This window comes from Equus przewalskii, chromosome 14, assembly GCF_037783145.1.
Source record: "Equus przewalskii isolate Varuska chromosome 14, EquPr2, whole genome shotgun sequence".
Taxonomy (NCBI): Eukaryota; Metazoa; Chordata; class Mammalia; order Perissodactyla; family Equidae; genus Equus; species Equus przewalskii.
In genome coordinates this window covers 89946703-89970823 of record NC_091844.1, presented here as the reverse complement: position 1 = coordinate 89970823, position 24121 = coordinate 89946703, and the positions used below count along the sequence as shown (strand labels likewise).

General features: G+C 43.8%; 1 protein-coding gene across 4 annotated transcripts in view; it reads left to right on the top strand.

Annotated features, from left to right (window-relative positions):
* SNTG2 (syntrophin gamma 2) overlaps positions 1-24121 on the top strand; it is a 321809-nt gene that overhangs the window by 229583 nt on the left and 68105 nt on the right. For all 4 annotated transcript variants that reach the window (XM_070571862.1, XM_070571860.1, XM_070571861.1 and 1 more), the window contains exons 12-13: positions 3204-3320; positions 20759-20830. In XM_070571862.1, coding sequence (XP_070427963.1) covers positions 3204-3320; positions 20759-20830 — 189 coding nt within the window. The remainder of the gene's footprint in view (positions 1-3203; positions 3321-20758; positions 20831-24121) is intronic.

The window sequence follows — 24121 nt, the reverse complement described above, 5'->3', positions numbered from 1 at the left end:
GCCGTCTCTAACTCAGCAGTATGAAAAGATTCTGGGTTAGATCTTCAGTAATAAATATAGTATCAAAGCAGATTTTTGTGCTTTCTGCTGACTTAAAGTTTGCGATAATTTAGAATTTAAACAATTTCCTGTGTTATCTAGAAATTCTGGCTCCACACTTTTATGGTAATCGTTGAAAGAAAGGTCTGCTGCTCAGCCAGGCTGGTAAATGCAATAGGCACATCTTCCCTGCTGTAGCCACATAACTGCTTGTGAGGATGCAGGTAGGGAGCAGATGGAGAGTCACATACGCGTTCTTTCAAGAGCTAGGGTACAGGCGTGCTCTGCCATCCTGCACATGTAGAGTAGAGGACACGTAAAGAGCGTGTGGTCTAACGTGGACCCAGAGGGAAGGGCTGTGAGGGCACGGAGTGAAGGCTCCTGCAGTCCTGCTGGAAGGTGAGAGGCCCGCTGTTTACGTGCCAGATCACGTGGCGCAGAGTAAGGTCCTTCACCCGCTTCATGTGCTCCCCAAACAGACTTGTGCAGTGGGTTGTAATCGCTGCTATTCAGAAGATAAGGCTGTAACACTTACGTTAGAACATACGTTTAAAATTAATCCTATTTAAATTGTAGGAATCATTGCACTCATGCAATAGTGAGTGTGGAAGGCAATAGTCACCCGTTGAATCCGTGTTCATGTTAGAAACAGCAAGGATCTGCTAAATTTGCTTGAGAAAATGAGATGTTTCTTATCTTAAAACTCAATGGCAAGAAAACAAACAACCCGACTAAAATAAAACATTTTTTAACGATGGGAATTGAGCACATCTTATGATTTACAGCAGTGTTAATGCTAGTGTTATAAACAACAAAAGTGTATCCATATGTCCCAATGGGACAAAAATGGAAAAAGTCAATTAGAAATTTTTAAATAATCTGTGTACTTGGTCTCAAATCCACGAGACATTCAAGGAGTCGGCTGTGCTGAGTGGTTTTCAGGTTCTGACGCCACCCGGACAGGCTGGTACTGGCCTCCTACCTCCCAGCCCCCCGGGACAGGGTTTCCTGTGGTGCAGCATAAAATTCTCACAATTATCAGGTGAGGTCATTCTAGTCCATCTTATGAGGGAAAAACAGAGACCTAGAGATGTTAAATGTGTCAAAGGACACATGAAATGAAATTGTCTCGTCTACTACTAATAAAACTGTCCACGATAACATTAACATCTTATCATGCTGCTGTGGTTCCTAAATCTTCACGCTCAACCATAAGCAACTTACAAGTTCATGGGCCACTGGGAAACTTGGGTTACTTTAAAGAGCTCTGTCTATCTCGGACAGCCTGACAAGACACGTCACAGCTTTGAAGGCGTTAGATTACTAGTGTTCAACACTCAAACCAGAGTAGCCTTGACTGTGCGGCTCAGGCTCCACTCTCCACAGAATCAACGCCTGCATCTCTTTTTCCATCACTAGGAATCCTGTTTGTGGAAATCTGATTTTTGTACAATTTCATCTGGCTTCTTGACCTAGGCAGTCTTTCACCAGATGTAAGATTGAAAGCTGTCACTGATTTCTTAAGTAACAGATGGAGACAGGAACCATCTACCTCGAGCCCCAGCTGGCTGTCATCGAGAGCACTAGGGAGCACAGGTGCGCAGACCTGAAGGCTGCCCCACCTTGAGACAGTGCATAGGACAGTGTCATTTCAGAAAGTGGTTGGCATGTCTATGAAAATTTATTTTTAATTTTGTTTAAATATGCAAGTTGTTTTAAATATTTACTCCATAAAAATGTTAATTATTTCATTTTTCTTAACATGGCATAATGAGGAAATAAGAAAATTAAAATGAAATTATCCTTACCACTTTCTACAAAATATAAGTCGCATTAAAATTTTAGATAAGACACAGGGATTTTAGCTTAATATTGGTTTGAATTCATGCACTGAATTCTTAAATCATATTATTGTTTATTAACTTTTCGAATCATATTCTGAGTGGTTATAGTTTGCATTCTGTGTCACAAGATTAAAAGTATTTATCAAGTGTAAGAATCTATTATTTTTGTATTTATACTCACTGTTGTTAGGAAGTTGAACTATAAAGAAACATCTTTTTCCACATATGTCAACAATATGTTTACTATAGAAACAGAAAATGTATTAGCTGTTTTGGCAGCATCATAGACAAATCTGGAATACTAACCCCTAATAGAATGTAGCCAGCCTGGTGGTCTAGGGGTTAAGGTCCGGTGCTCTCACAGCTGTGGCCTGGGTTCCTTTCCTGGTCAGGGAACCACACCACCACCTGTCGGTCGTCATACTGTGGTGGCTGCATGACGCCGTGATGCTGAAAGCTGTGCCACTGGGATTTCAAATAGCAGCAGGGTCACCCATGGTGGACAGGTTTCAGTGGAGCTTCCAGACTGAGACACACTAGGAAGAAGGACCTGGCCACCCACTTCTGAAAAAACTGGCCATGAAAACCCTGTGGATCTCAGTGGAGCATCATCTGATACAGCGCCGGAAGGTGAAAGGGTGGCGCAAATAGACAAGCAAGGGTTCCGCTCTGCTATACACAGGGTGCTAAGAGTCAGAATCCACTGGATTGCAGTAATAGCAATAGAATGTAATTAAATACTGTGTTCTAAAAATGTATATAGGTGGCCGGCTCCGTGCCATGGTGGTTAAGTTCAGTGTGCTCCGCTTCTGCAGCCCGAGTTTGGTTCCTGGGTGCAGACCTACACCGCTTGTTGGTGGCCGTGCTGTGATGGTGACCTACATACAAACTAGAGGAAGATTGGCACAGAGGTTAGCTCAGGGAGAGTCTTCCTCCAGCAAAAAGGGGAAGATTGGCAACAGATGTCAGCTCAGGGTGACGCTTCCTCAGCAAAAAAACCAAAATATATCTATGGAATGTACAACTGTAATACAGCTGAGAAGTCAAAACTAAAAGCGTGTAGAAACTCCTGTGTGGAAGCTGGCCCGATACAGAGCTGCCCCAGTGCAGAACTGTGGGTGTTTAATTCAAGATGTTACACGTTTGTATGGTGTCTGCTTGATGGAAGAGTTGGAAGCTGACCTCGACTTGCCCAGGTCCCCCTGGCTTTGAGGATGCTGACTTAGTGGGTGGACAACTTGCTGGTTTGTTCTGTCTACCCCTGCGACGGTGTGCTCTTAGTAAGGCTTGGTTTTTAATTTTAAAGGTTTCCCTCTGCAGGTCGTACATATGGGGTGGGTCAACGAGAGACTGGAAGGCGCCGACTCCTCTCAGACCTTCAGACCCAAGTTCCTGGCCCTGAGAGGCGCGTCCTTCTACATTTTCAGCTCCCCTCCGGTAAGGACACCTTCAGGATTGCATGGGGGTGGGGGGGGGTGTTGCTCACAAGGTCGCTCGTGTCAGGGCAGCGGTGATCACATCTGTTTGGAAGAGGCCCTGCATGGTTGACAAGAGCTCTGCTTGTGGGTCTGCTGGCTAATCCTTCACAAATTAATCCGTTTCTCTCTTGCAATTCAAACAGCCATTTGAATGTTACAGAGTTTTCCTGTCTAAGGTAGCTGATTCGGAGGTGGGGACGCAGAAGGCTTTATGTCTTAAAGCGTGAATTATATGATAGAAGATCAAAAAAACAAACAACACCCTTCTCTTCAGATATTTCTAATTTAATGGCCAAATAATGAAATTTAAAAGTTATTCTTCCCCTCATTTTTTCCACGTTTTATTGACTAAACAAACAGCCCAAGTTATTAGGATCCGTAATACGAATTTAATGCTGAATGCTGTAGTTTACAATTCTATTTTTCCAGTTCTCACCAACACCATTCTCCCAAAACTGACCAACTCTAATGTGGGTGCCCAGCCTAGAGTGTATCAATTAAAGCAATTCTACTTTCTGTGAGAACTCCAAACAAACTGAAAACCTGAGAGCTTCAGGTTTCTACAAACTTCGATGCAGGTCACCTACAGTGTTGATGGAACTTTCTGCCATTAAAAATAAGTGAAAGGATTTCCTGCTTTTTAAGCCTGAATAATATTCCATTGTATGATAAACCACTTTCCTTACCCGTTCATCCATCCCTGGGCATTTAGACTGCGTCCACGTCCCAGCTGTTGTGAGTAATACTGCAGTCAGTGAACGTGGAATACAGATGTCTTCAGATCCAGATTTCGTTTTCTTTGGATAAATACCCAGAAGAGTAATTGCTAAACCATAGGATTGTTCCACTTTTAACTTCTTCTTAGGAACTCCATACTGTTTGGGTTTTACGCTCCCACCAGCGGTGCTGGACGGCTCCCTTGTCTCCACACCCTCCCCAAAGCTTGGTGTCTTTCACTTTGGAGGCAGAGGATGTGTTTGTGGCACAGATTGAGGGGATGGTTTCCTGGGTGTGTTCTCTTCTTCAGACTCATCAAGTTGTGTACATTAAATTTGTGCAGCTTTTCCCGTGTCAGTTACACCACAGTGGAGTGGTTTAAAAAAATGAAAGACAATGAAAGGACAAGTCAAGCTCTGCCCTCAGACATCAGGACAATAATGCATGCTTTCTCCTCATTGATGAGGATAGTTTTTTAAATAAGCCTTTTATTTTGGAATAATTTTAGACTTAAAGAAAAGTTGCACATAACAGTATGGAGAATTCCTCTGTACCCTTCCCCTGTCTCCCCAAAGGTCAGCCTCTTACGTGGTACATTTGTTAGAACTGAAAATTACCAATGGTGCAGTGCTGTAACTCAGCCACAGACCATCGAACCAGCCTTTCCACCAGGTACCTTCCTGCCCCAGGCCCCGATCCAGGAGATCACGTTGCACGTGGAGCTACCTGTCTTTCGTAAACCAATTCTGTGACTTTACTGATGCTAAAGAATTCTCTAAATACTCGCCTGAGTAATCATTGAATTCTCCCCAAAACAAATGTAATAATGTTCTGTAACATTTGTTGCTAAATGTAATTTTGTATGGTCTCATCTAACAAAGTGAAACAAAAATAAGCACAAATACTCCTGATGGCCTCAATTCTGGGCTGTGTGGTGAAGCACTAGCTGCCTCTGAGCCTGGCGGATGAGTCTGAGCCGTCAATAATCAATCCTTGTTAGGCCGCAAGCAGAGATGCCTCCCGCTCCTGTTGCAGAAGAAAATCGCCCCAGGGTGGCTCTGCCCTGGCCTGACCTCGGAGGAGGGGAGAGTCTCAGGTCCCCCCAGCTGCTGCTAACCTGGCTCAGGGCCTGAGCTGGAGGGTCGGCACCTGCTCTGAACGGTGGGGGAAGTGACTGCGCGTCCCAGACCGCACCCCCGAGAGTGCCTTCCATTTTTCTTTTCTCCTTAAGTGTTAAGATTCTCAAGGTTGACTTTTCCCCACGTACAAAATTCCAAATTGTGAGAAATGCTTTAAACACTTAAATTTCTATGCTTGTTGGAGCAAATTTAAGGCAATTTAATCCGCCTCCCGTGTCAGTTTAAACTTGGTGGATGGAAATTCTAATTTTTGGAGGATGGGGTGGAGGAGGTCTCCACAATCATGAGATGGATAGTGTGATTTTTATTAATACCCTGTTTTGCCTGTCTGTTTTAAAATCCCGTGGCTGATTTTCTTGGCACTGATGCATGTCACACACACCACATCAGAGGAATAAATTCGCCGACCTCACCTGCTCAGATCTGCCCGAAGCAAATGCTGCCTCTTACTGCCATAAGTGTCGTGCTTGGAAACCTGAGGTCTGTTCAGGTCTCTGCTCTGAGAGAGAGGACTGAGCGGCAGATGGAAATGGAGAAGACGCCGTGCACACCCTCCCTCGGCGGGTCCAGGTCCTTGGGACACACGCAGCTTTGCAGTCCTCCCACCCAGCTTCCTCGGCCCTGACGAGCCAGCCTTCACATCCTCCTTTCCCTTCTTGTGTTTTGCTACATCTCCTAAATTACAGGTGTTTCAGGAATATGTGGAAGACTCCACATCTTTTCACGGATACCCTGCGCCTGCCTGATGCTGAATTAAGCTGGTGGAGGTCTGCAGACCTGAGCGCTTGGTGACCTGATGGAGCAGAAGGGGCACGTGGGGGGAGTCCCGTGATGTGCTTCTGGTCCCTGCTCACCCCTCATTCGCTCTCCAAGCCTTGGTTTCCTCGGTGGAACTAGGTGAACTTTCCCAGTTCTGTTGCCGATAAGTTGAAGTTTCAGGGACTCTGATGGGGCTGGCGGCTGCTTCTCCTCGTTGCTGCAGCGAATCTGTGACTTGGTCCCCAGGAGCCAGTGGGACCCTGAGAGATTTCGCCTCCTCTCTACGTAATCCTGGTAGAGCGATTGAGCTTCCTTATGAGTGGCCACGAAGTCCCATATGAGTTGATAATTTCCTCTGATCATTAGCGCCCCACATGACTAGAAACTCCAGGAATGGCGTCTTCCGAATGAGTCGGCACCAGGCAGCAGGGTCTTTCTCCTGCGGGCCATTCAGGAGGCATTTGCAGAAGCCAGCGCTTTGCGGGAAGTGCCTGTGTGCTCAGAAGCAACTTCCCCTTCAGGTGTCACAGATCCCGAGCCTTAGCTCAGGCAAAATTGGAAAAAAACCTGCTTAATCAGGTTTTTATACAAATGATTTCCGGCACATGCAGATTTTCGTTCTTCACAGAAAGGTGTTAATGACTTCAGTTTCCCAGAGCCTGGCACCATGATGTGGTCTGACTGGTTTTGTTTTTATTTTCATCTACAGGATATTTAAATCCTCTAAAATATTAGATGTCGTGTCTCAGCATTTAAAGTTCATAAAGCCTTAGACCTGGTGTGCCTTGTTGTTCTAACGGTTTTGGTTTAGGACAGATGCTTCAGCAGTTCATGGATCAAAAAGCAAAGGTTCTGGGAAACATGCTTTTCTGAAATGAGACACTTATCTTCCCAGCGTCACTTTGTAAGAATAGGAAAAAAATTAATTATGAACATATAACAAGAGCTGATTTTTCCCTGGGGCAGCTAGTGTGTGTTTGAAAAAATGTACACTTTAACAGCTATCATTTGATTTGGATAAATTAATGAAGAGTTACCAACAAATGGTTGTTTCGATCTGACTGTGGGTCCTCAGGGTCCAGCTGGGATGGAGGGAGCCTGGGACCATCGCTGTCCCGTGGGCGCGGGCCACTCCTGGATTTCAGTCTTGTCTCAGCATAATTATTATTAGACGTCACTTCAGTTTCAAAAGGGCCCCAGTTCAGACCTTGAATTTTCTGTCCTTTGGAAGTTGGCTGACCATGGACGGATCCTCATGTTCAGTTGCCAGCGACGACTGGCAATACAGATATGGCTGGAAAAGATTGATATGGACGCACCACTTTTTCCACCAAATGCAAAGCAGACTGCTCCGTCTGAGGTTTCGAGGACTCGGGGAGCACGTGTTACTGCCACAGCACCGCCCGCAGTGGCTCTGATTGTCTGTGGCCTGGTTTCCATCAGCTACCGGGCCTGGCAAATGGAGTGTCAGGGAGAGTTTATAAAACACATTCACCAAAAGACGTTTTAAAATTTTATTTCACTACGTAACACATCGCATAACTTTTAGGAATTACAGGAATTACGCAGGGTGGGAATCATGCATGACTCAACGCTGGTTTCCTTCCAGAGCAGTGGGGCCGAGCCTCGGCCTGGGAACATCTGAGCTGCAGAAAGTCCCTCTGCACAGGGAGAAGCGCCCTGCGGCTCCCTCGGTTCTTTTAATTAAAAGCAATTTGTAGTTAAAGATGGGACCTTTCCAGCCGCGTCTCATTGCTTTTTCTCCACACCTGGAAGGGTGTTCCCTCACACGTGTTCCCCTCTGGCTCCTGTCCGCTCACAGCTGGCCTGTTGCTGGAGACGTGGGATCTGAGGGCTTGTGGACAAAGGCAGGTCACGCCTTTGCTCGCTGCCCCCCAGTGTCCCTGCTGCACAAGATTTGTGTTTGGGCTCCAGGACCTGCGCCCACAGGTGAGGTGCTGAGTGCTTGCGTCCCTCCAGGAAGCAGTCTGGCCGCCCTGCACCCTTCCTGCAAGACTGGAAGGGATCGAGTATGTGCCCAGGTCCGTGGGCAAGTGTTGCCTCTCGAGGCAGGCTGGTGTCGTGCCCAGTCATCGTGGGGGTCGGTGGCCCCTCTGAGCCTCCGGGTCCTCGCCTGCAGGATGGTGTGTGTAACCCAGCACCTGCTGTGAAGGGGCGTGTGAAGAGTACACAAGCCACCACACAGGCTGCTCTGTACACCCCAGCCGGTCAGGGCGAGCCCCCGTGAGTGTGGCCTCGTGTGCTGGTCCTCAGACATGGCACAGGGGCTCCGCCCTAGCCCCACCTGGACCTAGAGTGATTGTCCCCCTGTGCACTGGCTCCTCCGCAAGGAGAAAACCTCACGGGTGGATTTCGCATTAGCCAAACTGAATTGAGCTGAAAAGCGATTTTCCTGGACGTTCTGTTCTTGGCGCTTACGTGTCCGCAGTCATCTCTGGAGGAGTCCGGAGGGGGCCTCCAGTCACCGGCGTTGCAGGGCGGTGTGCATCCGCTTTCAGCCCAGGAGAGCTCCGGCCGTTCCCAGAGCCCTGACCGGGGCGGACGCCCTTCTCCAGGGAGACCCAGCCTGTCACAACATCCTAGGCAGCTCCCTGAGGGGAAGGTGCTGGCGTCTGTTGCCTCAGTTGTTCCTCTGGGTACTTGCTTCCATAATTTGCTTTTAAATTTCCTTCCTTACCTGGAGAAAAGTAATAAACACGACGAAACAACTTTCCTCGGTGTTGATTCGGAGCTGGCCTCGTTGTAAACCGTGAGTCCCTCTTTACATTTGATTTTGAAACCATTCATTTACAGAAATCCTGACGCATCTGAAGCTAAATTTAAAACAGCTTCTTTTCCTTCATTCCTGGGTTTCCCACGCTCGGTTGTGCCTATGGAATCCGCTTCTTAATTTAAATGTGCTTTCCTTATTGAAAGTGTGCATGAACAGCCAGAGTATTCTGGAATGGTGGGTGCTAACATCCGTGTGATGGTGCGTCAGCCCCAAGGCCAGCTTCCTATTCCTGGGGTCGAAAGTAGGGCAGGAGGCAGAGGACCAGGTGAGGGGCTGAGTGCATTGAAAGCCCACAGAAGCAGCTGCTGTGTTGAGAGGCAGGTCACGTGTCTCTTCGTTTTAGGACAGAACTAAAACTCACAAACTATCACCAGAGGACGAGAACTGTCCACGAGGTGGCCGGCCTGATGCCTCCCCACGCGCGCCTCGCCAGGGGCTGCCCGCAAACCCTTGTCTTCTGCAGTCACTCAGGGGTTTAGCCCTGGTGGGTTGTGGCTTCTTTGTCATTTGAACTATTTGAAAACAAGCAAACAGATAAACAACCCCATATGTTCTCTCTGGCAGCCTCCCCCTGCGCATTCCAAAGGGGCCGCCTCTCTCTTCATTGTCTCTGTCTGTCTCTCTCTTCCCTCTCCATCTGTCTCTCTGTCTTTCTTTCGCTGTCTCTCTACCTCTGTCTCTCTCTCCCTGTCTCTGTCTCTTTCTCTCTGTCTCTTCCTCTCACTCTTTCTCTGTCTGTCTCTCTCCCTCTCTCTCTGTGTGTCTCTTTCTCTCCATGTTTCTGTCTGTCTCTGTTTCTGTCTCTGTCTGTCTCTGCCTCTCCACCCATTCTTCTCTCCTCCAGGGTGTCCTCCTTGACCTAATTTCTCATTCCTCAGAGACAGAGTTGCATCTTTGATGTGGACACAGACCTGTGGCTTACCTTATAATAGTGGAACACCGGCCTCCCTGTCTTTTCTTGTAAGCTCTCTGGCCTCTTGTTCTCCTTCCAAATAAAGGTACTTCCCAGCAGGTGTTCCTTTCGTTCACTTCTCATTCCTAACAATTTCTGCAGAAGATGGCTTCCCACCATCCCCGTTCTCTTCTCAGAGTCATCGGCAACAACTTCTTTTGATAATTATGGTTTTGTTGACATAAAGAAAAGAGTGAGGCCATTTTGATGTACTTTGGTCCATGCTATTTCTTGTAAAGGAACAGCAAGACTCTTAGATGAGTCCAGGAAGTCATTTTCAAGATGCAGTAGACCTGTGAAATTGAGTTAGCCCCACATGCATTTACCAACAGCATCATGTTTAAGGAAGCCAGATATTAATGTAAATCCTGTGCATCAGTCCACTTGTCTGCGGACAATTTAGATTCTCAAGATCACCGAAATATGAAAACTTTATTATGCTCAATTTGAATTTTTAAATATAAATATAAAATCATTCATTACATCAATGTAGCACCGCACAGTCTATGAAGCCCTGGAATATGGTAGAATTTAAGAAGCGTACTTACACACACATGCACTCAAACGCAGACCCTCCGTGCTGCTGGACTGAACGTGGATGTGAGAGGAGAGGAGTCGAGAGAGATTCCGGCTGGGATGGTGGTACCTCCGCTCACCGGGATGGAGGACCACAAGGAAAGGTGCTAGCGAGTGCTGGCCAATCCTAAGTTTGAAACATCTAAAGATCCCCAGAGGGAGATTTCGAGTAGAGTTGGAAGTACCTGCTTCTAGTGCAGGGACAAGATCTGGCTGGCAGTGTAAAGTTTGGAGGCCTTGGTACATGGATGGCCTCTGACGCTGCGAGACCAAATGACATGACACTCATCTAACTGGATTCTTCTTGATTACAAGACGGAGAAGCCATCTGTTTCTCCTGAGTCTGTACAACTGCCATTGTCCGCTGGTGATCAATACTAGTAACACTCAGGAAGAAATGAATAGTGAAGCCAGAGGTATCTATAAATATTCCATCCAAAAGTTAGACTGACTTGACTTGATTTATTTGTACACTTCCTAAGGTCTTTATATAATTTTTAAATTTCTGGGACCTAAACTGTCATTACTAAATTACCTATAAAATGAGAATAAAGTGAATGCCTACTTGAGAGGGTTGTTGTGAGATTAACATAGATGGTTTATGTGGAAGTTCTCTGGATTGATAAAATGCCACAAATGCAGTTCATTTATTTTCCACTGACCTGGAAGTTTCTCAACACTGAATCCATCTTTGCTCTCGTCGCATCTAGCATCATGCCTCACATGAAGAAGATGCTCCTGAATTATTGGCAAATCTATAAAATAAACATTGGCAGATATGAACGCCTTGTGGTTGCACTGTATTCTTTGGAAATGTCACCAAATCCTCTCTAAAGAGAACACAAAGGAAAACTCAACCCTTTAGACTTTTTGGAGGGAGGAGGGGAGAGTTAGTCAACAAATCCCAAAGCATTTCGTGGCTGAAACTCTCACATAACAAGGGAATTCCACAAGAAAACAAAGAGAGATCACTTAAGAGTATTTCACACCTTTGCAGTTGAAAGGAGAGAATGGGAGGAGAGCCTGTGCAGGAGGCGGGAGACAGGTGCTGCCCACAGAGCAGCCTCTATGTCCACTTCCCGCCCGAGGCTCTGCTCAGTGAACCCTCAGGAGAGCAAGTCTCGCTACCTGGAGACAGCGTGATGGTGACAGTCCACCTCCCAGACTTCTGAAAGATTTCCAGGACTTCATTTACATTTTTAAAGGTGGAAAAGACAACTGTTCTGTTTGTATTTTAGTTAAATAAAGAAAACAAGTATATTTTTCTATTAAAATTAAATAGTTTGAGAACCTTTGAGGGCATATGTGTTAGCATGTACAAGAGTTAGGTGGAAATCAGAAACGTATGAAATCCAAACTTTCAAAGATCACAGTGAAACAGGATTTTCATGACTGCTCTTGCTTTCTGTCCGTGTGTGTGATGCCGTAGTACGTAGTTTAGCACATATCCATTTCCAAAGGCGGCCACACTAGACTAATTCACTTAGCAGTGTGCTTGTAGATGAGCAGACTGTGCACTAAATAAAGCATGTTAAGGACATTAAATATCCTGGGTAACTTTTTTTTTAAAAAACTGGTGTTTTAGAGCAGTTTTAGGGTTACAATAACATAGAAGGGTAGGTACAGTGATTTCCCACATACTCTGGGTCCCTACACATCCGTGGTGTCCTCCACTGTTAACATCCTCCACCAGATGGTACATTTTTTACCATGGTTGAGTCCACACTGCCACACCATAATCACCCAGCATCCATGGTTTACATTTGGGTTCACTCTTGCTGTTGTACATTCTATGGGTTTGGACAAATGTATGGTGACTCTATCAATCGTTATGGTGTAGAGAGTAGATTCTCTGCCCTAAAACTCCTCTGTGCTCTGCCTGTGCATCCTTCTGTCCCCCACAAGCCCTGGCAGCCACTGATGTTTTTACTGGCTCTGTAGTTTTGCCTTTTCCAAAGTGTCATGTAGTTGGAATCATACAGTATGTAGACTTTTCAGATTGGCTTCTTTCACTCAGTAACATGAATTTGAGTTTCCCCCATGTCATTTCATGGCTTGACAGCTCATTTATTTTTATTGCTGAATGATACTCCATTGTGTGGATGTATCACAGTTCATTGATGTACTCACCTACTGAAGGCATCTTGGTTCCTTCCAAGTTTTGGCAATTATGAACAAAACTGCTATAAACCTCCACGTGCAGGTTTTTGTGTGGATGTCAGTTTTCAGTGCCTTTGAATAAATACCAAGGAGCACAGTTGCTGGATCATATGATGAGAGTATGTTTAGTTTTGTAAGAAACTGCCAGACTGTCTTCCAAAGTGACTAGACCATTTTGCATTCCCACCAGCAACATATGAGAGTTCCTGTTGCTCCGTGACCTCATCAGCATTTGGTGTTGTCAGCGTTCTGGATTTTGGCCATTTTAATGGGTATGTAGTGGTATCACATTGTTGTTTTAATTTGCATTTCCCTTATGACTTGATGTGGAGCATCTTTCCATATGCCTATTTGCCATCTGCGTGTCGTCTTTGCTGAGGCATCTGTGAAGATCTTTGGCCCGTCTTTTACTGAGGTTGTTTGTTTTCTAATTATTGAGTTTTAAGAGTTCTTTGTATATTTTGACTATCAGTCCTTTATCAGATGTGTCTTTTGCAAATGTTTTTTCCTAGTCTATGGTTTGTCTTCTCATTCTCTTGACAGTGTCTCTCACAGAGCATAAGTTTTTACTTTTAATGAAGTTCAGCTCATCACTTCTTCTTTCAGGGATAATGCCTTTGGTGTCGTATCAAAAAAGTCATCCCCACACCCAAGGTCATCTAGGTTTTCTCCTATATAATCTTATAGGAGTTTTATAGTTAGCGTTTTACATTTAGGTCTGTGATCCACTTTGCATTCATTTTTGTGAAAGGTGTAAGGTCTGTCCTAGATTCATTTTTTTGAATGTGGATGTCCAGTTCCAACACCGTTTGTTGAAAAGACTGTCTTTGCTCCATCGTATTGCCTTTGCTCTTTGTCAAAGATCAGTTGACTGTATTTATGAGGTTCTATTTCTGGACTCTATCCATTGTTCCATTGATCTGTTTGTCTTTTCTTTCACTAATACCACACTGTCTTGATTACTGTAGCTTTATGGAAAGTCTGAAAGTCCGGCAGCATCAGTCCTCTGACTTTGTTCTTCTCCTTAAATGTTGTGTTGCTTATTCTGGGTCTTTAGCTTCTACTCCTAAACTTTAGAATCAGTTTGTCAATATCCACAAAATAACTTCCTGGGAATTTGATGTGCCAGGGGGTAGTTCTTCTGGCATTCAATTTTCTTAATACCTGCACACGATGTGCTGGTAGAAGGAACGGCTGTATCTGGTCCTTTAGTGATGTGGGGAGGGTGGGAGGAGGAGCCTTCTGCGGTCCTATGACGAGGCCTCAGTCTTTTAGTGAGCCTGTGCCTCTGGACTGTGAACTTCCCAAAAATTTCTTAGTTTTTTTCCTCCCCTCTTAGGTGGGCAAGGATGGCTAGAGGGGGATGGAGCTGGGTGTTTCCCTCCCCCAGGTCAGTAAGGCTCTGATCAAACCCCATCAGGTTAAGCTCTGTGAACTAGTTTCCCCTGAGGGCAGCCTTGTTGAGGACAGTGTTGTGGGCTGTTTCAGAATAGTTCCTTTCCTCCTCTCCCTGCTGGAGGCATGAAGGGATTTTTCTCCAGTATTTACTGTGGGAACCTGGCCCAGCTCCTGGAGGTAAATCTCACCATATTGTGAGGCCCCCTGTGACTGGCCCGCTGCAGTTTTCAGTTCTCTCAGACTTGTCTGCTCTGAGCCTCCCGCGATTTGCTATCTACTGTTCAGGGCTTCCTACCGGTGCTGGTTCCGCCAGCCCTTTCCACTCTGGGCCTCTGCTCTGGGAAGACGCGATGACCTGTACGGATCTATCGATACCCCAGTCTTGAGGGCAGCGGTTTGCCCTGTGTCCTTCCCTCTCCTGTGGTTGCAAGAAGAGTTGTTGATTTTTCTATCCGTTCAGCTTTTTACTTGCTGTTAGGTAGGAGCGTTACCAAAACAAAATGGTGAGTTGAAATTAAAGCCTTCGCCAGAAGGAGGTGTCACACTTCAGAATAAAATTTATTTGCTGCAAATAAAGACACTAAGGTGAATTGCTTCCCAAGCCATGGCTCCCCGAGCAAGAGGAAGCAGGTGCCTTTTATTTCCGATGAGGAATGAATATTCAGAAGGGAAGTTCCGTCATCACACATAGAGGTGGGCATTTGCTTGCGTAGGCGCGGTTTGACAACATGCTTCCACGTACATTGTGTGTTATGGGAATAAGGCCTAAGCTCCTCCTGGGGCAGAGATCCTAACATTAAAGTGAAGCCAGCTTGACTCTTGGGTACTTCTCAATCTGTCTGTGCAGGCGTCATGCAGTTTGGACGGTGGGGTTTGGACCAGTTCAGGTCACTTGGTGATCACCTCTCTTACTTAACTGAAAAACACATTTGAGAAACAATTAAGTGCTTCTGAAACCCCCTTTGAGTTACTTCGGGAAGTTAGTCATGACAGAAGTAGTGACTTTCAAGCTCCTTACATACAGAACCAGAAACATAGCTTTTTAAATAGAAAAAAGATCAAGTACAGTCAAGTCTCGGGATACAAAATCAACGTGCAAAAATCAGTTGCGTTTCTATACACTAACAACGAAGTCACAGAAAGAGAAATTAAGAATACAATCTCATTTACAATTGCAACAAAAGGAATAAAATACCTAGGAATAAACTTAACCAAAGAGGTGAAAGATCTGTACACTGAAAACTATAAAACATTGTTGAAAGAAATCGAAGAAGACACAAAGAAACAGAAAGATTTTCTGTGCTCTTGGATTAGAAGAATTAACATCGTTAAAATGTCCATACTTCCTAAAGCAATCTATAGATTCAATGCACTCCCTATCAAAGTTCCAACAACGTTTTTCACAGAAATAGAACAAAGAATTCTAAAATTTATTTGGAACAAGAAAAGACCCCGAATAGCCAAAGGATTCCTGAGAAAAAAGAACAAAGCTGGAGGTATCACACTCCCTGATTTCAAAATATACTACAAAGCCATAGTACCCGAAACAGCATGGTACTAGCACAAAAACAGACACACAGATCAATGGAACAGAATCCACAGCCCAGAAATAAACCCACGCATCTATGGACAGCTAATATTCGACAAGGGAACCAAGAGCATACGATGGAGAAAGGAGAGTCTCTTCAATAAATGGTGTTGGGAAAACTGGACAGCCACATGCAAAAGAATGAAAGTAGACCATTCCCTTACACCATGCACAAAAATCAACTCAAAATGGATTAAAGAGGGGCTGGCCCCGTGGCCGAGTGGTTGAGTTCGCGCGCTCCACTGCAGGCGGCCCAGTGTTTCGTTGGTTCGTGTCCTGGGCGCGGACATGGCACTGCTCGTCAAGCCACGCTGAGGCGGCGTCCCGCATGCCACAACTAGAAGGACCCACAACGAAGAATATACAACTATGTATTGGGGGGCTTTGGGGAGAAAAAGGAAAAAAGAATAAAATCTTTAAAAAAAAAAAAACATGGATTAAAGACTTGAATGTAAGATCTGAAACCATGAAAATTCTAGAAGTAAACATAGGCAGTATGCTCTTTGACATTGGTCTTAGCAGCATATTTTCAAGTACCATGTCTGACTGGGCAAGGGAAACAAAAGAAAAAATGAACAAATGGGACTACATCAAACTAAAAAGCTTCTGCACAGCAAAGGAAACCATCAACAAAATGAAAAGACACCTAACAATTGGGAGAAGATATTTGCAAACCACATATCAGATAAGGGGTTAATATCCAAAATATACAAAGAACTCACACAGCTCAACAACAAAAAAACCAACAACCCAATTAGAAAATGGGCAAAAGATCTGAACAGAGATTTCTCCAAAGAAGATACACAGATGGCCAACAGGCAAATGAAAAGATGCTCAACATCATTAGCTATCAGGGAAATGCAAATCAAAACTACAATGAGGTATCACCTCACTCCCGTCAGAATGGCTATAATTAACAAGACAGGAAACAACAAATGTTGGAGAGGGTGTGGAGAGAAGGGAACCCTCATACACTGCTGGTGGGAGTGCAAACTGGTGCAGCCACTATGGAAGGCAGTATGGAGTATCCTCAGAAAATTAAGGATAGATCTACCATATGATCCAGCTATTTCACTGCTGGGTATTTATCCAAAGAACTTGAAAACGCAAGGGCATAAAGATACCTGCACCCCTATGTTCACTGCAGCATTATTCACAATAGCCAAGACTTGGAAGCAACGTAGGTGCCCATCAAGGGACGAATGGATAAAGAAGATGTGGTATTTATACACAATGGACTACTACTCAGCCATAAGAAATGACGAAATCCGGCCATCTGTGACAACATGGATGGACCTTGAGGGCATTATGCTGAGTGAAATAAGTCAGAGGGAGAAAGTCAAATACTGTATGATCTCACTCATAAGTGGAAGATAAAAACAACGACAGACAAGCACATAGCAATGGAGAATGGATTGGTGGTTACCATGGGGGAAGAGGGAAGGGCAAAAGGGGTGATTAGGCTCACATGTGAAGAGATGGACTATGTTAGTTTTTGAGTGGTGAACATTATATAATCTACACAGAATTCGAAATATATTATGATGTACATCCAAAAGCTATATAATGTTATAACCCAATGTTACTGCAATTAAAAATAAATAAAATTGGAAAAAAACATTAAAAAATAAAAAAAATAAGTAAAATGGAAAAAAAAGAGATCAAACTTTGCCATCACATAATGGGATTATGCTGGCTTAAAATGAAATGTTTTAAATTATTTTTCATATATTACCCAAAATAACAAAGGCATATTTTAAAATGGGAGCTAGAAAGAGTTTATGAAACAATAAAAGAGATTTACCCTGTAAGTATTAGGGAAATAGTGGCTTAGTAGAATAAGTTGTAAGTTAATAGTACAAGCTATGTGCTCTGAGCGGAATCTTTCCATTTCACGGCTGTGGGATTGCCAGTGTGTTGTTTACCCTCTTCAACATTTTCTCCCATTCTTTGACCCGATAATAAATGGCAACTGCAACGCCCACAGGACCATGGGGAACATTGAATGACTTAATTTATCCATTTATGAATGTGTTTGAAAACTAGCGCATTTGAATTTAACAGATGAAATTTTATTATTAATATTCAGCAACTTCTCATTGTAAAAGCAATACACAAAATATGGTGAGTGAGTTTGTACCCAAACATTTATATATCTGTTTTTCTGGCTTTGGATCTTGTATCCTGGAGCTGGTGGCAATTTGCCAGTAATGATTTCTGCTTTGTCCAAATTTAAAACCACCTTCTGTTCAGCTTTATCCTGTAGATTCCCTTATTTATTTAATCCAGACATGAATCGTAGGGTCTCTGGCTGAAGGGGACTAGGACTTAGACACAGCGCATCTTGGCGGCACAGCACGGGCCGCGCTGCGCAGATGGGGACATCAGGGGATAAACCTGGGAGCTGCGTACCTTGGGCTCAGGAAGGGGGCGGCCACCTTACTAAGGGAGACAGGCGAGGAGGAGGGGTCTCTGGTCCGTATCCCTTTAGAGCACGAGCAGGTGGCTCCAGGAAGTTAGCTCTGTGGACATCCGGAGGACGCCTGTCCCTCCCCTCCGTGTGGGCGTCACCACCCAGTCGTCCTTCCCCCCCACCGGGGCCTGATTTTGCCCAGAAAGCTTGACTGCATTCGCCAAGCCTGGTTTCTCAATACTTTGTGTTAGGATATTTAGATGAATTCTTAAAAGGCCCAGAGATTCTGAGGCAGATAATTTAGGAAAACCTAAAAGAAAACGCCTGTACTCAAGGATGGCTTCTGAGGTCCTTCAAGACAAGGGAAAGGGAAGAAAGAACGCGAAGGAGCCGTGGGAGGAGGACGAGGCCCGAGGCTTCCAGCCGAGTTATCCTGTGGAGAGCAGAGGGAGCCCGGAGGCGGGGTGCTCGCTGGCTCTCTCCACTTCACTAGCAGATGCTGGAAGAGCGGGGTTCAGCCAGCATTCCCCCGCCGTCTCCCTCTCCTCCGTTAGCCAGAAGAGTTATTTCTGATTTGCAGAGTCTGAGGAATCATGTTTCAGCTCTTCATGTTTTCAGACATCATTCAAATGTATTAAATAACAGTTACAAAATCCATTTTACAGCATCCTATAGCATTTACATAGAAATCATATAGCAGTTGCCTATCAATATGCAAGGAATATTTGAAGCAATTTTAAGAATGTCAATTAGGCAAGTATCTTCTATCATTTAAAAAATTTTTACTTGGAAAGAAATAATTTAAGTGCAGATTTGTAGACTGAAGAAATATTAGACAATTGTTTTCTAATATAGAATTACTCTAGATCAACCCTAGGCTACATATTAAGGGTTCCACAATAATATTAAAAGATGGAAGACAGTACATCTTATAGTCAAAAATTTCTGCTACATTGCCATCAAATGTAGTCAAATAAAATAGAAAACTATTAGCTATCGTTTTTTGGGAAAAGTATTGATGGTATATGGTTACAAAACCATTAGTCTTTTCTTTCAGTCTCAAAATCTGGTAATTTTCTTTTCGTCACATGCTAGTTGGAGAAATCAAGACGTCCGCTGGTATCGTTCCCCTTGTCCTGGTTTCTGAGTCACAGTAAGGATTTAACGATAGCGTGGGTTGCATCCCACTCTTATCATATAAGTCATTTCTCCGAGGACAGGAAGATCCTATAATGGCGCAGAGCACTTCTCCCCACATCTTTCTCTTACTCTTAGAAATTTTCACTCCTTTCCACAAAAGACGTGCATTCCTAAAAACTAAACAGTAGAATAAATCGTGTTTGCTGCATTAGAGGTCCTTTGATTTGAGGAAATCATGTCATGGAGCATCTAGTTTGCAAAATAAGGAATTCCTTTGTAGCATGAATAATGATTAAATATGCTTCTGCTTTGTAAATATAGTTTTCTTAATTCACCGTCCATCCTGCCTTTCTTCCCCCATCTGTTTTTCTTCTTTTCCTTTTTAACAAAGGTGTCAGGCAGGCTCTTCACCCTCTGGTTGTTTTCTTAAAAGGCCAGCACAACAGAGTTGCCAAGAACATAATGCACGTACGAATCACTCAGGAATAGTCTTAAAACACAGACTCTGATCTGGCTGGCCAGGGACGGACCTGAGATTCTACATTTCTGATGAGTTTCCAGGAGATGCTGAGGCTGCTGGTCCACATGTCACACTTTAAGATTCCTTTGCAAATACATCAGTAGTAAATTACTTAAAAATAAAATCAAGATGTCTGAGCCCCTCTCCAAACTGGCCAAATCTGAACCATTCAAATGGTTGAGTTGGTGAAACATTCTGTGGGCTTTAGAATGACTGATTATGTCTCAAGTATTTTATTTGGTGAAATGATTACTGGGAGGTCACTAATTCATTAACTACATGGTCACTTCAATATTTCAAAGACACAACACTGTGAGCATTTGATTATTTTTATTTTTAATGGTTGAAAAGTGCAAGGTAAACAACGAACAATCCAGATTTGTTACACTCCTGAGTATTTCAGATTTTTCTAGATGAAATATTTTAATTTTTTATAGAGATCATATGTGCGAACATGAATTGTAAACCATGAAACAGCATTCAAAAGTTGGATGAATTTGATCATTATTATTGTCAAAATTGTTATGAACTATAAGTCAGGACAGTCATGACATGTTCAATTAAATTGATAAGTTAATAAATGTTCTATTCATTTCCTAAATAGAATTGACTAGTAGGTTTAGTCCTAAAGAGCAGGACTGTAGACACAATATTTCTCCCCCAGGGTCACACTCCAGCCAATATATAAATTTCATGTGCAAATTCGTTACCCTCTTAAATTCTCTAAATTTAACCTAAAATTAACCCTTAATTTAAAGTAACAGGAATCCAAAATGAAATCCTAAAATTATGCCCAATTGTGTAATAGATAAGTATCTACACTAGCAAGTGCTTGTAACAGCAATGTATCTAAACGTGTTCATCCCACACACCAACAGAGATGAGCAGGGGCTGCTCATCAACATCCTCAGCGGCGTGTGGTTTAGGGCGCCTCTGTCCTACTTGCTATTTAGTAAAGACACATTGAATCACTCCATGGTTGTAAACCTTTAACTTTTCCAACTAAAAGTAGCATGTTTCATTTCATATATACTTTTAAAAACATTCCAGCTTTATCGAGGTGTCATTGACGAATGAAATCGTAGCATATGTAAAGTGTACAATGTGATGATTTGACTCACACGTACACTGTGAAATGATTCCCACTATCAGGTTAATTACCACATCCACCATCTCACAGAGTTACTTTTTTGTGTGTGAGAACCATTAAGATTTATGCATATGTTTTATATTTCTTGCAGGTGAGCACATTAGACTGGGTACGAGCAGAAAAAATCTATAACCTCTGTGAGGTACTATTTAAAGTTCACAAGGTAGGTACTCTTTGCACAGTAGATGCTTTCATGTAAATAAGATGTCCCTTTGGGTTTAAAGAGTGAGAGAAAGATTTGTTTACCACCATCCATTGAAATAGTAAAATAACATTAAAATCTAGATTCATCCCACTATCCTATCCTAAAAGTTGACTTCTAATTGCTCATTGAGGGGATGGATGGATGGATGGATGGACGGATGGACAGTTAGATGGATGGATGGATGGATGGATGGATGGACGGATGGACAGTTAGATGGATGGATGGATGGATGGACGGATGGACAGTTAGATGGATGGATGGACGGATGGATGGATGGATAGACAGTTAGATGGATAGATGGATGGACGGTTGGATGGATAGACAGATAGATGGATGGAAGGACAGACGGACACGTAATATATGTGCACACACTGGGGAGAGTGTGTGTTAGTCCCTTCCAGTTGCTGTTGACTTTAAGAAATCGGATACAAATCTGTGTCCTGAAAGCTTTCTTATTTAAGCCTGGCCTGAGCCGACCAGAATAATTAATCAAATAATTCTGCTCCTCTCAGAAGGAAAGTGCTCGTTAGCTAAGAAAGGGCAAAGTTTTATCCTTAACATTCGTATCAAGCTTTCAGAATAATCAATTTAGTTGGCTGGCTCCAAAGTTGTTAATCCACTGCCACAAAATCAATTTTCCCGTTTCTGCTGGGATGACCCCTCATTGTGTAATGACCGCTCTGTTCTGACAAGGACTCTCAGGGTTTCCCTGGGAGTGTTGGTGGTACCCGTGCTTGCTTGCTGCAGCTGTGTGTCGGCACGTTAGAGAAAAAGACAACTGGGTATTTAAGTGCAGATTCCACCAAAACAAGCAAACCTGGGCAGTGCAGTTAGTTCGTTGGTACAGACTCTCAGCACCCCTCAGGTTTGTAGAGAATTCTTCATGACACTGAGTTATGCACAGAAGTTGGGGTGTTGACCTGAGGTGAAGACAATGTGGGAAAGAAATGAAAATAGCTCATTGTCACTAGGTGAACACAGGTGAGGAGCAGATTACACTTTGCCAAATATCCCCCCCATACGCATACCACCACCCGGAGGGGTCACTCCCCATGGCGGGGAGGTCGGGTCGGGCCTGACCATGGGATTCCTCTCGGCCGGGGGTGCTCCTGGCTGTGCCTTGAGCCCTGGCCTTCGGTGAGGTTTGGTCTGTGGTTATCCTGCGGCTACTGTGAAAGGACACAGGGTGGACCCGCCCATCCACGGCAGATGAGGGACACGTGGGGCAGAGCTGCACGACCCAAAGCCCCAAACCATCCAGCCCAGGCCAGCTGAGGCCTAGCTGACTCCCAGGCGCAGGAAACCAAGGCGCTGCTGGAGGTTCTCTGGTTGACTGTGCACACTGACACGCTGCCCGATCGCACAGGCCCTGCATTAGACCTGAGCGTCAGCACTGACTTCATGGCTTGAAGCTCTACTTTGCTTCTCTAAGCCCCAGTTTCCTCGTCTGTGACATGGGGGCAGTAGTAACCCTTTCATATTTTGTTTTAGGATGCTCTTTGCAGGGTTGTGTTAATAAAGTGGGATTATGACTACACACCCTCGTCATGGTGAAGTGCTTACTAAGTGCATCCTTCTGAGGTCATGTTTGAGGTCCCTGACCTCTGTGTTCCTGGGAGGTGCGATCCTCTCTCTAGCACCTCAGGTCCAGGGCAGTACGTGTGTCGGTGGTTCTCAATCTTGTCTGTGCATTTGAATCATCTGGAAGGAGCTTAAAAAAAAAAACCTAAAGATTTCATTTTATCTGAGATGTGACCCAGACACCTGTATTCATTTTTTAAAGCTTCCTTGGTAATGTTACTATGTAGCTAAATCTGAGAACTACTATTACACACCATGTCAACTCTGTTGTGAAACAATTCCTTGTAAATAAATAACATTTTATTGCACCGATAAATTCCTTGGAATTGTTATATTTTGAGATAGAACCTTAGTGATCAGAGGTGATGTTCTATCAGCACCATTGATGAGACACGAGAGTATCCATCTGCTGTAACAATGCCAGTAGTGACAACACGCGTCTTTGGACAGTCTGCTTCTTAACAGTGAGACCAAGTGAAAGTTACCAGACCGTGTTGGGAACAGATATGCTGGGAGCTCAGGTTGGGGGCGCAGGGGAAGGGGGAGTGGAGATATCTGGTCAACCTGCAGGCTTCAGTGATGTCTCAGAAGTAAGTTATACACCCTGGAGTAATGCTTTCTCTAGACTTTCCCTAAAAAGACAGGCAGCAAGCCCTAACCAGATCATGGGGGTGGGTGGAGTTTGGGGGCTGTGTCCTACCAACTAGGAGCTTTCCTTTATTCTGGGAAAATACCCATCAAGGAATGATTTCTTCCAACAGCAAAACAGCCTAGATCAAAAGCATTGACTTTGTGTAAACAGACACGTAAGGGGTGACAGGCACAGCCTTAAAGGGAGGGAGGCGTCCGTTCACAGTTATTAGACTTTCTGAGTCCTGGTGTGGGGAGAGCAGTGCACTATGCACGTAAGTCTCTATTGTCTTTTTCATGTGGGAGTATGCAAATTAAAGCAGGAAATCTGTATATAAATGGAAAGCTAAAGCTATATGCGGTTTTCAGTATGTTTTGTCTGAGAATTTGACCCTGAAGAGTCATTAATCAAAAGTTAGAAGTTTTAAATGAAGACATGTTTGAAAGTTTGGTTTGCTTCCTTGAATTGAAAATATCATAAAAAATTATTCTCTCACTGTATTTGTAGTTGCTTTATTTTAAATTGAGATCTGGAATTTTAGATCTGCATTTAATAAAAGTACATACAAGGGAAATACATTCCCATGATAATATTATCATAATGGTAAATTATTTCCAATTTTTTAAAACAAATTCACGTGGCCATATATTTCTACATTTTGCTACTTTTGTTGACAACAATAGGGAAAGACTTGAAGAAAAGGCCTCATGGATTTAAATGGCAGCTCAGCAGTACAGGCTGTGATGAGCAACAGCGGAAATAAAACCATCGAATGCTCATGAAACGAACTGCACCGTGCTAGGCACAGTCCTCAAAAAAGATCTGAAAGAAATAGAATAAAATATTGATTATGATACTGACTATGATTATCTCTCAGTGATGACTTTACAGGCTGTTTTGATTTTGGTCTTTTAATTTTTCTGCATTTTCTCAGTTGGCTATAGCATGCATGCATTATTTTCAAAACCATTAAAAAAAACCTATTATGTTAAAATTAGTCTTGTAGTAGTATGTAACATGTATAGAATTTCATTCAT